Raw genomic sequence first — 14,807 nt, 5'->3', positions numbered from 1 at the left:
TGGGTGGGTGGGTGGATGGATGGATGGGTGGATTTAGATCATTTAGATCATAAAAGGTTAGACAAAAAAAAGACATTTAAACATAACTCCTGGTTATAATATCATTTTGACAATTTTGTACATAATTCTTATTTTTAAAAAGAACTGAATCAAATTTTTTAGTTAAAGACTTGTTGAACTTGATAAAGAGTGCCATTATTAAATCAGATGTTTGTTGAACTGTGACTCTTTGGCGTAAATCAGAAGTCTCAGAAATGCTTTCTTGTTATCTAACTTCCAATGACTCTTTGAGACGATGTACTTCTGGCAGCTGTTGTGAACTTTGAATAAAATAACGAGCGCTGGACAATTGACTGACTGCGTTGGCTCAGAAATCCTTCGTCTTGTCTGTGTTTGATGCCGTTGAAGATGAATGGGACAGGAGCGTTGGGGGGATTGGTCACCACCTGTTCATATTGAAATGACACCAACAACAGGTAGGGAGGCGTGCCAGGAGGCTGATGGGGACTTTCCAGACTCTGTTTGACAGTCAATCTCCAGCCTTCAGTCTGCCTGCCCTGACACAAACTTTCTCAGCACGTACTCTCCATGCTCCGGCTTCCCACCCTTCCGTCCCCGTTCACCTGATGTGTGTACTTGTATTTGTTCATTGCCATAGCTGCAGCAACACTTGCACTAACGGAGCAGAAGACGCCTGTAATCAGACAGAAAAATGCAGAGATTGTAATGATGAGTGAACATCAGAGGTGGGGGATTAGTGGGTGGATGCGTGCCCCGCCATGTGCATATCTGATATTTGAAAAACTAGCGTTCACTGTGAATTCTCTTTTATGTTTATGGCACTTAGGTTTATCTTATAAATCCCATCTTTTAAGCCCTCTTTAAGTAGTTCAGTGTTTAGCGTCCCATTATGTGGCTGTGTTAAAACGTTAAGTGTCCTTATGGTGAATAGACACAATAAACGAAACACCTGAACAAATGAGGGATCAAATCTCTTTTGAAATTGAACCTAAGCATTTTATCTTTGTTTAGCATGTTGCTATGAAACTTAAACCCAAATTTAGTGACGATTTCCATCCCAAAGTAAAGTTAAAGCCAGACTGAGTTACTATTTTTAGTTACTGCTGCAAACACAGCCTTCAAACTTGGCACCAGCTCCCCAGAGACACAAAAGTGAGGCAGAATAATGGCAAAGAACGTCAGACTTTTGCTTTTTTTAAAGAAAACCTGAATAAATCTGAAATGTAAAATGTCTTCAACAGAAATAAACACTTTCTGCACATATTAACAGAACCTGGATGGAAACTATCTGCTACTCAAAGAGCAAAAGTGTGTACTTTTTGTATATTTGTGTGTTACATCCATTTGCACCAATGTAACAGTTACACATCCAGGTCCAAATATCAGAACAACAAGGTCCCAGTTCTAGACAAGTAAAAAACAGAAAATATGAAGAGAGAAACCGTTTCTATTCTGAACTTTATTTGAGTGAGAATAATTCTTGTTAAGAAGATTTAGAGAAAGCGGAGCATGCAGAGAGCTGTTTGTCACACGTGGCTTTTATATTTAATGAATTCATGGACTTTATCTCTCCTTTTACTGAAGAAACTACACCAAACAAAACATCCTGGTGGCTGCAAAATACAGCAGATCCTGAATATTTTCAAAACTGAAATATTAAGTCTGAGTTTGCTTTAGTTAATGAAGTCACGGGCCAAAGTGGTACTTTTCAGTTTCTGCTGCATACAACCCTTAAATATATCATTGTTTGTTTGATTTTTGGCTAATTATCAGTTATTTAGTATAAAGTCTTACATTAAATTTAACAGGAAAGCCACTGGGTGAAGTGATTCAAGCAGATTGTTGTTCCTGTTAAAACTAAATAACAGGTTAATTCATTAAAATGTTCTTAATGCTGTCAAAAGTCATCTCATTTTATCAGGGAACCTATTTGTCAAGGTTGTTCAGACGAACACAAATGATAATTTTCTTACTTGTGCTGAATTTTGAAGCATGTTCGTATAGTTCCAGCACTCATGCACGGCAGGTGTTTGGTGTTTAAAGCCAACTTCCATATTAGTCTGTTTTATTTTGCTTTTCTACATTTGCAGGGATGCATCTCAAGGAGTCACAATGTCTGTGAAGGATTTTCTAAACATTGAGAAATCTTTACAGGGGATGAAGTCTTGAAGCCTGTCTTTTAGGCCTCTGGAATTCGGATCATTCATATTTTTTACATCCATTTATAATCGAGCTAGAAAACAGCTCTTGCACCATTCGAAGTGTGAAAACTGTTGTAATACGTGAATGGAGGCTCTATTAATAAACTTACAGTTTGACTTCCTTCAGGTGGAGTTTAATGACAGCTCATTAAATTAGAACAATGTTCCGATGTGGCGACCTGACAGGTGTTCTTACCTGTACTTTCACTTGCTGCCTGCTCCCATCGGGGAATGATGCTGTTGCTGTGATTCGTTTTAAGAAAACACAAGATAAGCGTAGGATGCGTTCCAGAAGGATGATGCAGTGCACGTCTTTGTCTCATTCAGGTCAGACGTCCCCATTAGTTTGTTTGGTTTTTATTGTGTCTGCATTTCAGGGAAAGGCACTTACTGAAAAATAACACTTACTGTATGTTTGTCTAAGAGGTGTGTGTTTATGTGCAGACACGTTTGGGTGTCATAGTTTTACCAAGACGAGACTGGAGGTGGAGAGAATCCCCCTCTGGGTTTCATCACAGCCGGCAGCAGCAGATGATGATGATGATGATCTGTTTGCAGTTTGGGATTTCAGTGTGGCCTCACAGACAGCAACAGTAGCTTCGGCTGCAGCTTGAAGAATTAAAAACATGGAAAATGGGCATCATGTTTGGTGTTGCCGCCTGGCAGCGTGTGGGTTTCTCTCCTGGAGGGAACATCCGTCTGTTTGTCTTTGCTCTGATTTCAGCTGGGCTGTAATGGGACGAGTTAAGGTGTAATTGACTGCGGTTTCTCTCCACAAACGCCCACACATCACACCAAAACATAAACAGCAAACGGGCCTCTCCTTCTGAGCTCTCTGCCTCCGGGGCCATTCGGTTATTTTATCTTTTTATCTTGTTTTATTGAAGTCGCAGGCTCTGCAGTCTGCGAAGATGAGAAGGTGACACAGATCAGCAGTTCAGTCCTGCTTTCATGTTTCCTTCAGGTTTTTACCAGAAACTTACAAATCTGTGATTTATTTATTCATTTATCAGATATTCTTTTGTTTTCAGTCCCTTCTGACTCTGCAGCCCTGTTACAGGTTTTCTTTCTTGTTGTTTAAAAGTTCAGAATAAAGATGTTAGATTTAAATTAGCTCCAAAACTTTGGATTTATCTGTAAAACCTTCATCTGGGCTATAATAATTTATATATTTAATAAAACACTGTCTTCAGTCTCTCAGTCTTTTTTCTTTTGCTTTTCATTCATGGTATGAGGGGGAATTTCATTTCTTTCTTCTTATTTCAGGGTTATTTTATTTTTAAAAGATTTAATCCAAGTGGAATCAGAAACTGGAGTGAAATTGCAGGAAGGTAAAAATAAAAATATGTTTTTAAATTATTTAAAGAAAAAAAAAACTTAAATGTGCTTTAAAAATAAATAACTGTCAATATTATTAGATTTATTTTCTTAAAGTCTTAAGTTTGTATTTTTCAGCATTTCTAATAGAAACTAATTCTAGTTTACAGTATATGGCATTTAAGTAGTTTATGTTTAATATTTAATTTAACAATAATGATTATTAACTGTAGAAATGATCTACTTTTTTTTTTTTAAACATTATATTTATTGAATTTTATAACTTTTAACAAGTGATTGGCACATTTAACATTTACATTGAACAACTTAATCCCCAAAATACACAAATATAAAGACATAACAATAAAAAAATAAATAAAAAACTACACATATTGGACAATAGAAATAAAATAAAAATAAATAAATAACAGACTCTGCAGTCTGTATCGTCGTCCTCTCAGTTTCCTTTGTATTGTTCCAAAAACTTGGTCAACGGTGACCATGCTTCTTCAAATTTCGTTCCCTTTCCTCTTATAATATAAGTGAGTCTCTCCAGTGTCATACATGCTGCCATCTCCCTCACCCACACGGGATTTGACGGTATGTCCATCTTCTTCCAATACAGAGAAATTAATCTCCGGGCCTGCAAGAGTCCAAAGTCAATCAGATTCGACTGTCTGGGACTAAACACACAGTTCTTTGGATAAATCCCCAAAATACACAATTTAGCCTCAGCAGGTACATTCACTCCAACAATCTTTGACAAGGTTTGAAGAACTGAGTTCCAGAATTGTTGTAATTTTGGACATTCCCATACACAATGAAAAAGAGTTCCTGTTCCAACTAAACACTTACTGCAGCTGTCTGGTATGTTGGGTGACCAGCGATTCAGTTTGACTGGAGTTATGTAAGTTCTCATCAACCACTTGTACTGTAGGAGCTTCATCCTCGTGTTAATTGATTGTTTTTGGGCTTTTAAACATGCAGTTTCCCACTCAGACACTAGTATCTCTTCTCGGATGTCAGATCTCCATGCGTCTAGTCTATCTGCAGTGGATTCCTCATCGTACATTAATAGGGCTGCATAAAATAAAGAAATATGTCCTCTTCTCTCCAGGTTTTCTACTACAATATTCTCTAGGTGTGACAGTGGGGGCTTGGATTCAATCTGTTTATGTTTTGACATAATGAAATGTTTTATTTGCAAATACTTATAAAAGTGTTTCTTTGGGATGCTATATATTTGGCATAACTGCTCAAATGTAAGGAGCCTGTCATCCCTATAAAGGTCTGCCAGTTTCTCCACACCTTTACTTGCCCACATTTTGAAGCCTCCGTCAGCTCGACCGGCCCTGAAATATCGGTTCCCCCAAATGGGTGAAAAAGATGACATGGGGGGGGCATCTCCAATGTGTTGATGGGTCCCATGCCAAACATCAATTGTGTTTTTTAAAAAGGGTTTTTTTGTCATTTTTAGCAGTTGTTTTGGCCTTGCAGAATACAAATACAAATTTAATCTAAGTTTTGTTATTAGTTGTTCAATTTTTACCCACGCCGGAGGTGTTTCGGTTGAAAAGTAAAACATGGCTGAGCGCAGCTGTGCAGACCAGTAATACCATTTTAAATTAGGGAGTTGTAGGCCCCCCCTTTCATATGGGAGGTACAACAGGCGAAGTCTTAGTCTAGGTTTTCTATTGTTCCAAATAAATCTATTAAAAATACTATTTAATCCATCAAAAAATTGTTTTGAAAGAGGTAAAGGAATTGACTGAAACAGATATAAAAATTTAGGTAATATATTCATTTTGATCATGTTTATGCGGCCAATCATTGATATGGGCAATATCATCCATTTATTTAATGACTCATTTACTTCACTAATCAAAGGATCATAGTTTGTTGCTACAATTGTTTTAATGTCTGGGGTAATTTTAACACCAAGGTACACAAATCCCTCTCCTGCATTAATAAACGGGGTCTGTACAACTGGGCTCAGTCTTTCATCCCTGTTCAAAAATAGAATTGAGGACTTTGAGTAATTTATTCTATAGCCAGAGAAATTACCAAACAGCTCCATTTGATGCATTAAATTTGGAACGCTGGTAGACAGTTTTGTCAAAAAGACTATCAGATCATCAGCGTACAATGCCAATCTATGCTCTTGGCCCCCCAATTGAATGCCAGATAGATCACTTCGCATTCTTATCATCATTGCCAAGGGTTCTATAGCTAGAACAAATAACATTGGCGATAAAGGGCAACCCTGGCGAGTAGAACGTTCTAAGGTAAAGGATTTGGAAGCTAAGTTGTTTGTCCAAACGCTGGCTTCAGGACTTGTATACAAGAGCTTAACCCATTTGAGGAAATTGTGTCCAAATCCATATCTCGGGAGGACATTAAACAGATATGACCATTCAATTCTATCAAAAGCCTGACGTGCATCGAGTGATAATAAAGCTGTATCTTTAGCGTCAAATTTCTCATGGATTATGTTTAAGACTCTTCTTACATTGTGAAACCCTTGACGTTTTGGCACAAAACCATTTTGGTCGTTATGGACTAAATTTGCGATAAAGGGGTCTAATCTTTTTGCTAAAACCTTACAGAGTATTTTGGTGTCAACCCCCATCAGGCTTATTGGTCTAAATGAAGAGCACTCTTCAGGGGGTTTACCAGGTTTTAATATCAGTGTGATCATTGCTTGTCTTAGAGTGGGTGGGAGGACTTGGTTTCTAAATGCTTCTTCATACATGTTGAAGAGAGGAACTATGAGTTTTTCTTTAAAAGCTTTGTAGAATTCAATGGGGAAGCCATCTGGCCCAGGAGCTTTACCACTGCTGATACTCTGTATGGCTTGTGAAATTTCTTCAATTGTTACATTTATGTCCAGCTCCGTTTTTGCTTCTTCTGAGAGTGTCTGGAACTGAAGTTGGACTAAAAATACGTCTTGCTCTTCTGACGCATGGCAACACTCTGACTTATATAGTTTAACAAAAAATTGTCTAAAGCAGTCATTAATTTCAGATGGATCTACTGTTACCCTTCCAGAGGGGGCCCTTATACTGTTAATTGCTCTTTCACTTTGGGTTTTCTTAATTCTCCATGCTAAGAGTTTCCCCGCTTTTTCTCCTTGGTAATAATAAGATTGTTTTAACCACATTAAGCTTTTTGCTGCTGCCTCAGAAGATAACCTATTATATTCAGATCTCAAACGTAATAGTTCACTCTGTTTTGTTTGGTCGTCATTCGTACTTAAGTCTAATTCCAAAATTTTTATTTGTTTGTCCAAACTATCCATTTGTTGTTTATGCTGCTTGTTTTTCGTACTTGTGTAGCTAAGAATTTCACCTCGAATATATGCTTTGAATCCTTCCCATCTCACTGAAGCACAAGTTTGGTCTGTGTTTAATTCAAAATAACTATCTATCTTCTCCCCCATCAGTTTAATAAAGTTTCGATCTTGTAGCCATCTTGCTTGAAACCGCCATCGGAGTGGATTATGGACAAAGTTTTCTATGTGAACATTAAGTGAGATAGCGGCATGATCACTGATTACTATGCTGTCATACTGGCAATGTTTGATCCTTGATAAAAGTTCTCTTGAAACAAGAAAATAATCTATACGCGAGAGGGATTTGTGCATACCTGAGTGACAGGAAAATTCAACTTTGTCAGGATTTAGTTCTCTCCACACTTCCACCAAATTGATATCTAACATATATTGATTTATTAATTTTCTAGTGTGGGCTTTATAGACTTCTGAGCCTGTTGATCGATCTACCTTTGGATTTAAGGTACAATTAAAGTCTCCCCCAATTACATAAAATCCTTGAAGAGTGGCTATAGTAAGAAACAAATCTTCAAAAAATTTTGGTTTATTTTCATTTGGACCGTATAAACTTACTAAATTTAAAGTGATTGAGAGGATGTTGCCCTGGACAATTACATACCTACCAGCTGGGTCTTGTATTGTTTTTAGAATTTGGAATGGTATGCTTTTGTGGATCAAGATACTTACACCTCTTCCATAGTTATTATACGACGCATGTATCACTTGGCCCCGCCATCTATTTCTTATAAATTTTATTTCACTATTTGTTAAATGAGTTTCTTGAAGAAAAATTATCTTTGATTTAAGCTGTTTAATCCTATTTATGACCTGTTTTAGTTTAATTTGTTTCCTAAGTCCCCTCACATTCCAGCTTGTGATTTTTATGTAGGCGATATTATTAGCCTCAACTTGTTCCATAATTATTTTTTCCCTGAGACAGTATTATAATGACAAATGTTGCAGAGTCAACACAAAATGCACAAATATTTTGAGTAAAATAAGATAAATAATAAATGAAAAAAAGAAAATCCTGAAAATGACACATAACCCACTATCCCCCCCCTCCCTTACTCAGACTAGTGTGTGGGGGCTTTTGCTAATCCACTAACAAGGGGAGTAGCTGAACTACGAAACCCAACCCCGAAAGCAACAGTGGCGTCCGCAACCCTCTCATCATAATAAAACAGTAATATAACAAACCCTTTTAAATCCTTATGAAATGATCTACTTTTATAAACTTTTAGAATCTTTTGGTATTTTTTAATAGTATTGTTTAAATGTTTTATTATTATTTGTAACATAAAGATTGTATGAAGGGCAACATGTTTCAGCTTAAAGGAGAAATAAAACAGTCATTTTAAGTTTTACATCGTAAATTGATTAAACAACTTGAATGAATGCAACAAGATAATTTAGTAAAATAAAACCAGTAAAATATGAGAATAAAACAAGTTTAAAAAAGCTTAATGAACAACTTTCCTCCACCTGTGTATATCCAAGCTGAAGTCTGCGTTTCCTTCTGAGGCCACGGCTCATATTTATACATCTGTCACGACACACACACACACACACACACACACACACACACACACATTCCTCAGCTCCAAGCATGCATTTCAACAGGCCCCTGTGTGTGAGCAGGAAAGAAACTGCAGCACGAATATCCTGTACATTTAGAACCTTTTTAAATGCTTGGCTTTCTTTCAGGTGAAATATTTCCTTGTCGGTGGACCCCCAATGCTGACAGAGCCTGGCTAACTTCCCAGAACAGAACAATATCTGCCAGGTCGTCTGAGGGGCCCAGCAGTCACACACACACACACACACACACACACACGTCTGGCTTTAAAACCGTCAACGCTCAGGCTGGGCCTTACATAATGACAGAGAATGGAGGCATTAAAGCAATTTGTTTGATTTAAGTTGTCAAGGCATCCTGGACCCTGCCCCTGTCAGCTGGTTTTGATACCCTCTGTGTGTGTGTGTGTGTGTTTGTATTGTGCACTTCATCTGTGGAGGTTAACCCAAAGAAAGGTGGGCAGAGAAGGGTCCTTGCTGTAGAACGTTACAGCATGAAATAAAGCTCATTATTTCCCCTCTTCCCTTAGATTTCTGCTCCTTCTTCTTCCTCTGGTTCCTGTTTGTGATGTTCTACGTCTCTGTTGAGCAGAATGAAGGTTGTGGAGCTCAGGTTTGGTCTTGTTGGACCTTTTAAATAAACTTCTTATATGAGACTTTTTAATTCTGTGACTTAACAGCTTTGCTTTATTCCACAGCCAAGTGAAATTGTAGCATTTAATACTTGTCTGTTCTAGAAAGAATAGTTATTTTTCTTTTGCTTTTTTGGATGGATTTGTTTATTTTTATTCACATTAAAGCTGCAGAGCCTCTGATGACCAAGTATCATCTTTAAATTGGGTTATTGAATAAAATATGACCTGTAGTAAAACAAATGTGAAGATGGAGGGGAAATGGGATTATTCCATATTTGTAGTATGTGAGTGTTTTATTTCTTTCACTGGTTATAAAAGTAGAATAAGTGTCAGAATAACTCTTAAATAAAATATTTGAATTTGCTTATTTTTATTCAGCTCATCCATCAAGAAGCTGACCAAGCAAAAGAGAGAACTTTGAGTTTATTCAGAACAATTTTACCAAAATTATTATTTGGACAATCAAATTCACATTTTTTTTCCTCTTAATAAAATAACCCAAATAATAAATGTATATCTTAACATTTGACTGTGATTTTAAATTTTTAAACAAATTTCAAGCCTTCTGCTCACATAATGAGTGGACATTTTCCTCAAAAACTAAAAAACAATCAACCAAAACAGCAAAAACAGAAACACTTGTTGGCTCCGTTACTGTTTGATCATAATTAACATAATTTTCAAGCTCTGGTTTGATACTTAGAGGTGCAAAAAATTAAATCAAACATAAAAAGGCTGTCCTGATCTCTATCAAATGGTACATTTTAAAATAATGTACTCCAGTAGTTTATCAGTTATATTGCTGTTTTCTGAAATGCGGGTCCACACTCAGTGTAAACAAAGCACTTGGCTGATTCTGCTGAAAACCAGGTGGAAACTTGAGTCCCATTCGGCTGGTGGTCGTCTGTGTACGTTTACGGCGGAGTCAGACAGGCATTGAATCTTGGAGGAGACGTTTAGGTATAAAATAAGAGTGAATCTGCTGCCAGATGAGGAAAGAAAAGAGAGAAAGGACGAGAAAGACGACCGTCAAGAGTAAAAGTTGGGGATCACTCAGGGTGATGGAGAGCATCAGTGCTGAAACACGCAGCTTCTGCAGAAATTTGACCCTATTTTCAGTCAATTCAGCTGTTTCCACAAACTTTGCTTACAAATGTTAAATTTAAGGACACATCAACCATCTATTTTTATCCAGTCCCTGTAACAATGACGTGACACCAAACTGTCAGGGAAGCGTCTCACCTGTGGATAAAGCATTTCTTATTTTTCTCCCTCTATGATGAGATAAACTGTTTATATAAGCCTTTAAGGACTTTAAATCTCAGCTGAGGAGCTATTTTTACAGTGTTTTAGTGTCGAACTGGCCTGGTTCTGAATCCTCCTTTGCATTATTTCATGTTGTGAATTCTGATTAAATAAATTCAAAGCTAAACTTTCTGTATGTAAAGCTGTGAAACTTCCAATAGCATCCTGATATTTAGGTGTCAGTGCTCTCTGTTTGATCCAAATGTTAGAATAATCCTCTCCACCTTTAGTCTTCTGGGCATGAATTAAAACCGTGCAACGTGTGCTGCGTTTGTGTACAAAGTGCCCTCTCGCTTTCTCTTGTAACTGATGAAAATCTAAATGAAAAGGCCAGAATGCAAAGTAAAAGCATGAGTGGAGCGTCACAGGTAATTACCCTGAGCTGCGGAGTGTAATTGAACCTGATTAAACCTGCTCGCCGTGTGCGTGCACGTGCGTGCGCGCGCACGTGCGTGCGCGCGCCCTGGCTGGAATAGAGGCCCAGTGTTCTCGGCTCCCAGCTTGAAATAAGGAGTCTTTATCTGGCCGTGTGCACAGCGCTGGTGTGAAACCCCCCCNCCCGCCGTTCAGACGTGGCCCGGGCCGCTCGCTCCAGGTGAGGCGACCACGAACCAGCACGGCTTTTAACCGTCATGCCTGATTTGGAGCCCGAGGCCGTCCTGGCACACACACAGCCGGGCTCAGTCCGAGCACACAGAACCATGCGTGTGCACAGCCATTTCTAATTTAAACTTCATTTCTCCCCAAGTGTTTATTAAGTTCCCTGCGCTGGAACAGGGGATTCTGGGAGTTGGAGTATGAATTTGGAGGTATAAGCTTTCTAATGGGCTCCAGGATCGACCCAAACATCCTGTTTCCTGTGACTGGGTTAGAATGTGATCTGTAACGTGAATCAAGCTGGGCTGATTTATTTTATTTGTTTTCAAGTCGTTTAGTTTCCAAGCGCTGTGAATACAGCACTCCTTATAAAACTACAGTGGCTCTGAAATGGAAAACAATTTTATTCTGAACAAAACACAAAAAATACAACAAAAAAGATTTCTAATTAAAAAACAACTTAAAACAATTAAAAGAAACAACAACATAACAGAAAAGACATCCCATCCATGACAAGATTTCAACTATCTTTAAATTAGAAAACAGCTAAATTTTTCCCTACACAAAAGCGTCATAGGTTTAAAAAAACACTTTAAAAGAAAACAACATTGTAACAGAAAACATGATTTCAGACAGCAGCACTTGAAATTAAACATCAAACAAACAAGAATAATAAATAATAAAACAAAAACAGGACAAGAAACCTGACAAAACCAAAGAAAATAAGATATCAGACCAAAATAAAATGAACCCTACAGCAAATAAATAAAAAAACACAAAAACCTTGATGACACAAAACATCAAATAACATTTCCAAGAATACAAAAATAAAACCTTTAAACTTAAAGTTAAAACGTGGCAATTTTCTGTAAAAACGCATCAGCCTGAAAGAATTAAGAGAGAGTTTTTAGTTTTTAGAATTAGTTTTAAAGTTAATTTCTGTCTCATGTGGGTTTTCAGCTGCATCTCTGACGCTGAATGATTACTTTTCTGTTTCACTGTAGAAACCTTTTGTTTTCCTGTCTAATGGTTATTGTTTCTCTCTCCCCCGCAGATCTCCTTTGACTTGGCCGAGTACACCGCTAACGTGGACGGGGTCGGCACGCTGCGCCTCCTGGATGCCATTAAGACGTGTGGTCTGACCAGCAGCGTTAAATTCTACCAGGCCTCCACCAGCGAGCTGTACGGCAAAGTCCAGGAGATCCCTCAGAAGGAAACCACTCCCTTCTACCCTCGTTCACCTTACGGTAACTGCAGAGAGTTGCATTTAAGAACATACAAATGCAGATTGCTGGATTCATCTGCAGCACTTTTTCTTTGTGCATTTAGGAGTGTGTGTGTGTGTGTGTGTGTGTGTGTCGGTGAATAGAGGAGTGCTTCAGCGCTCAGACTCCGTTTGAGCTCTCTCCACACCCTGAGGCCAAATGTCTGATTGAGGACTGGAGTGGCTCTCAGTTTAACAAAGACACCTTTATATCCACAGCACTCAGCACTCACTTTCAGCCTCCACACACACACACACACACACACACACACGGGCTGCACACGTGTGTTAGCGATCAGGTTTTATGTTCTGTGTTGTCTAAACGCTCTCCTGACTGACACTTTCCCCATCTGTCAGCACTCGGTCTGAAGCTGGAAGGGAGGCGAGCGCCTTTAATGAGAAGGGCTGCTTCTTTATTAATTAGACCTGGGACGATGGAGGCGGGCGTTGCCACGGCGACCTCCCTTCAGCTTTATTGTACGTCCTGACCTATACCTTAATCAACAGGCACCTCCCTTCGTCCGCCTTGGTATTCAGCTCATTACAGGAGAAGGGAGGATGAGGATGAGAGCGCAGCTGCTTTTGGTCAATCAGCAGAAGTCTCAGATTCATCCTCCTCACAGCCAGATGGGATCTGTTTACAGTGGCATGTAGTGCAACTGTAGTGCAACTGTAGTACAACTGTACACGCAGCTGCCTGTATCTTTTATCATCTTATTTTTCAGTTTTTATCCCTTTAAACACAGGTTTTCATTCAGTGATGCACCTTCGGCTCAAAAAATGGTCTTAAAACTTTATTAAGTGTTTTATCTTCCTTACAGATGTTAGGCTCCTGATAGGATTGCAGACGCCCCACTTAGTGACAGAAAGACCCCCTTAAAGGATTGTAGACTACCGAAAGAGAACGCTGATCAGAAATGGATAAAACAGAATAATAAGGTGGAGATGAAATTATTTCTGCTCTCTCAAGCATCAAGACGAGCTGAAAGCTGCTCAGTTCAACTCAAATCAAATATTAGTTTGTAAAAAAACAACAACTTTGACTCAGATTTCCTTCCTTCCTGTCTGTTGTTCCTCCTCTGCCTGTCGTCTCAGGAGCTGCTAAGCTGTACGCCTACTGGATTGTGGTGAACTTCCGTGAGGCCTACAACATGTTCGCTGTCAACGGGATCCTCTTTAACCACGAGAGCCCAAAGAGAGGTCAGTGAAATGTATTCCCTGCTTTCAGGACAACTGGAGGAGATGAAAGTATGTGCTCCACGAGGAGATGTAAAAACCTATTACAAACGAGCATTTCCTGGAGGAATGCTCATCTCCCTCTGCCTTGCATGCTAAAGCTTTAAATGAAGCTCTTTCATGATTTGTTTGTGCTCAGAAAATGTGACGGGGATGACTCTCAGATACTACCAGGTCCCATTTTAGCCCAGAATCTATAAAACTGGCTGAATTACAGCCTTTTTTGTGTTCGCTAAGGTTGACTGGCTATGGCAGACGTCTTACTCCAAAAGTTGTAATTGTACGTCTGAGAGTTTCAGTAAAACCCTTCATGAGTTCATGAGATATTTTGCTAACAGACAGAGAGGCAAACACACAGACACAGGCAATATTGCAGAAATGTTGGAGCATTTCCATGAACTTGTTTGTTTTTGGATGAGATAAGTGACAGGGTGTCAGTAAGCTGCAGTAAAACACGCTCACCTGTTGTTGGACTGTGTAAAAGTATTCAATTACACGCTCTATATAAAGTCCGAATTATTCACTGGTGGAGCCAGGTTTCCCATAGCCACTTCACACACGCTCTCACACCCACTGTGACACATAGTGAGCTGGTTGTGGTCACATTTTTAATATGTGCTCCGAGCCCCGAGGGTCGCCGGCGCTGGTTTAACCCGATTTACACGCCACCGCCACTCCGAATGAACAACACATGACTGCAGCCCCAGCGCCAGGCCCAGGTCAGCTGCTCAGGTGTTTATGATTTATCCCCTAATGAAGGCACTGGCCACGACCCAGCCAAAGGTCAGGGGTCGTCCGGTAAATGGGTTACCGCAGATAGATAGGTGTGGGAACTGGTGTGGGTTACTGCCAGTTCAGCAGAGATGCTGTGGTCAAACTGGCTCACAAACAAAATAAAATAGACAAAATAAATGTTGTTTTCTGTCAGATTTTAAAAGGTTTTCCTCACTTTAGCCAGTTTTTATGCCAGAGGTTTAAACTAAGATAATCTGATGTTGAGAAATGACAGAGTTGCAGCTGTTTTGGTCAAACCTAGTAAATTAACTTTATGTCAGAGTATTAGAGTATGTGTTGAAGTCACGGGTGGAAATTAGCACCCCCCACCGGCCAAATGCGGGTAAATATTTGAAGTGTTGGGTGAATTTGATCAACACACACGCCACTGTGGCGGGTTGGCAATTAGAACAGAAAAGGTGTTATTTGTCCTCTTGACATATAGGGGGCAGCAATGTGTCGAGTTGCTGCTGTTACGTCGAGCCGCGTTCCCCCATCAGATACGGTTCCTCCTGCCTCTCCGTAAATAATGACTTATCTATTAACAG

General features: G+C 39.1%; 1 protein-coding gene across 1 annotated transcript in view; it reads left to right on the top strand.

The window, feature by feature from the left end:
- gmds (GDP-mannose 4,6-dehydratase) overlaps nt 1-14,807 on the top strand; it is a 142,813-nt gene that overhangs the window by 35,741 nt on the left and 92,265 nt on the right. The window contains exons 5-6 of the mRNA XM_017429088.3: nt 12,040-12,232; nt 13,345-13,449. Of these exons, the coding sequence (XP_017284577.1) occupies nt 12,040-12,232; nt 13,345-13,449 (298 nt within the window). The remainder of the gene's footprint in view (nt 1-12,039; nt 12,233-13,344; nt 13,450-14,807) is intronic.

The sequence above is a fragment of the Kryptolebias marmoratus genome, linkage group LG24 (genome assembly GCF_001649575.2).
Source record: "Kryptolebias marmoratus isolate JLee-2015 linkage group LG24, ASM164957v2, whole genome shotgun sequence".
Lineage (NCBI taxonomy): Eukaryota > Metazoa > Chordata > Actinopteri > Cyprinodontiformes > Rivulidae > Kryptolebias > Kryptolebias marmoratus.
Note: the sequence above shows the minus strand (reverse complement) of the source record. Positions and strands in the feature narration are given on the sequence as shown.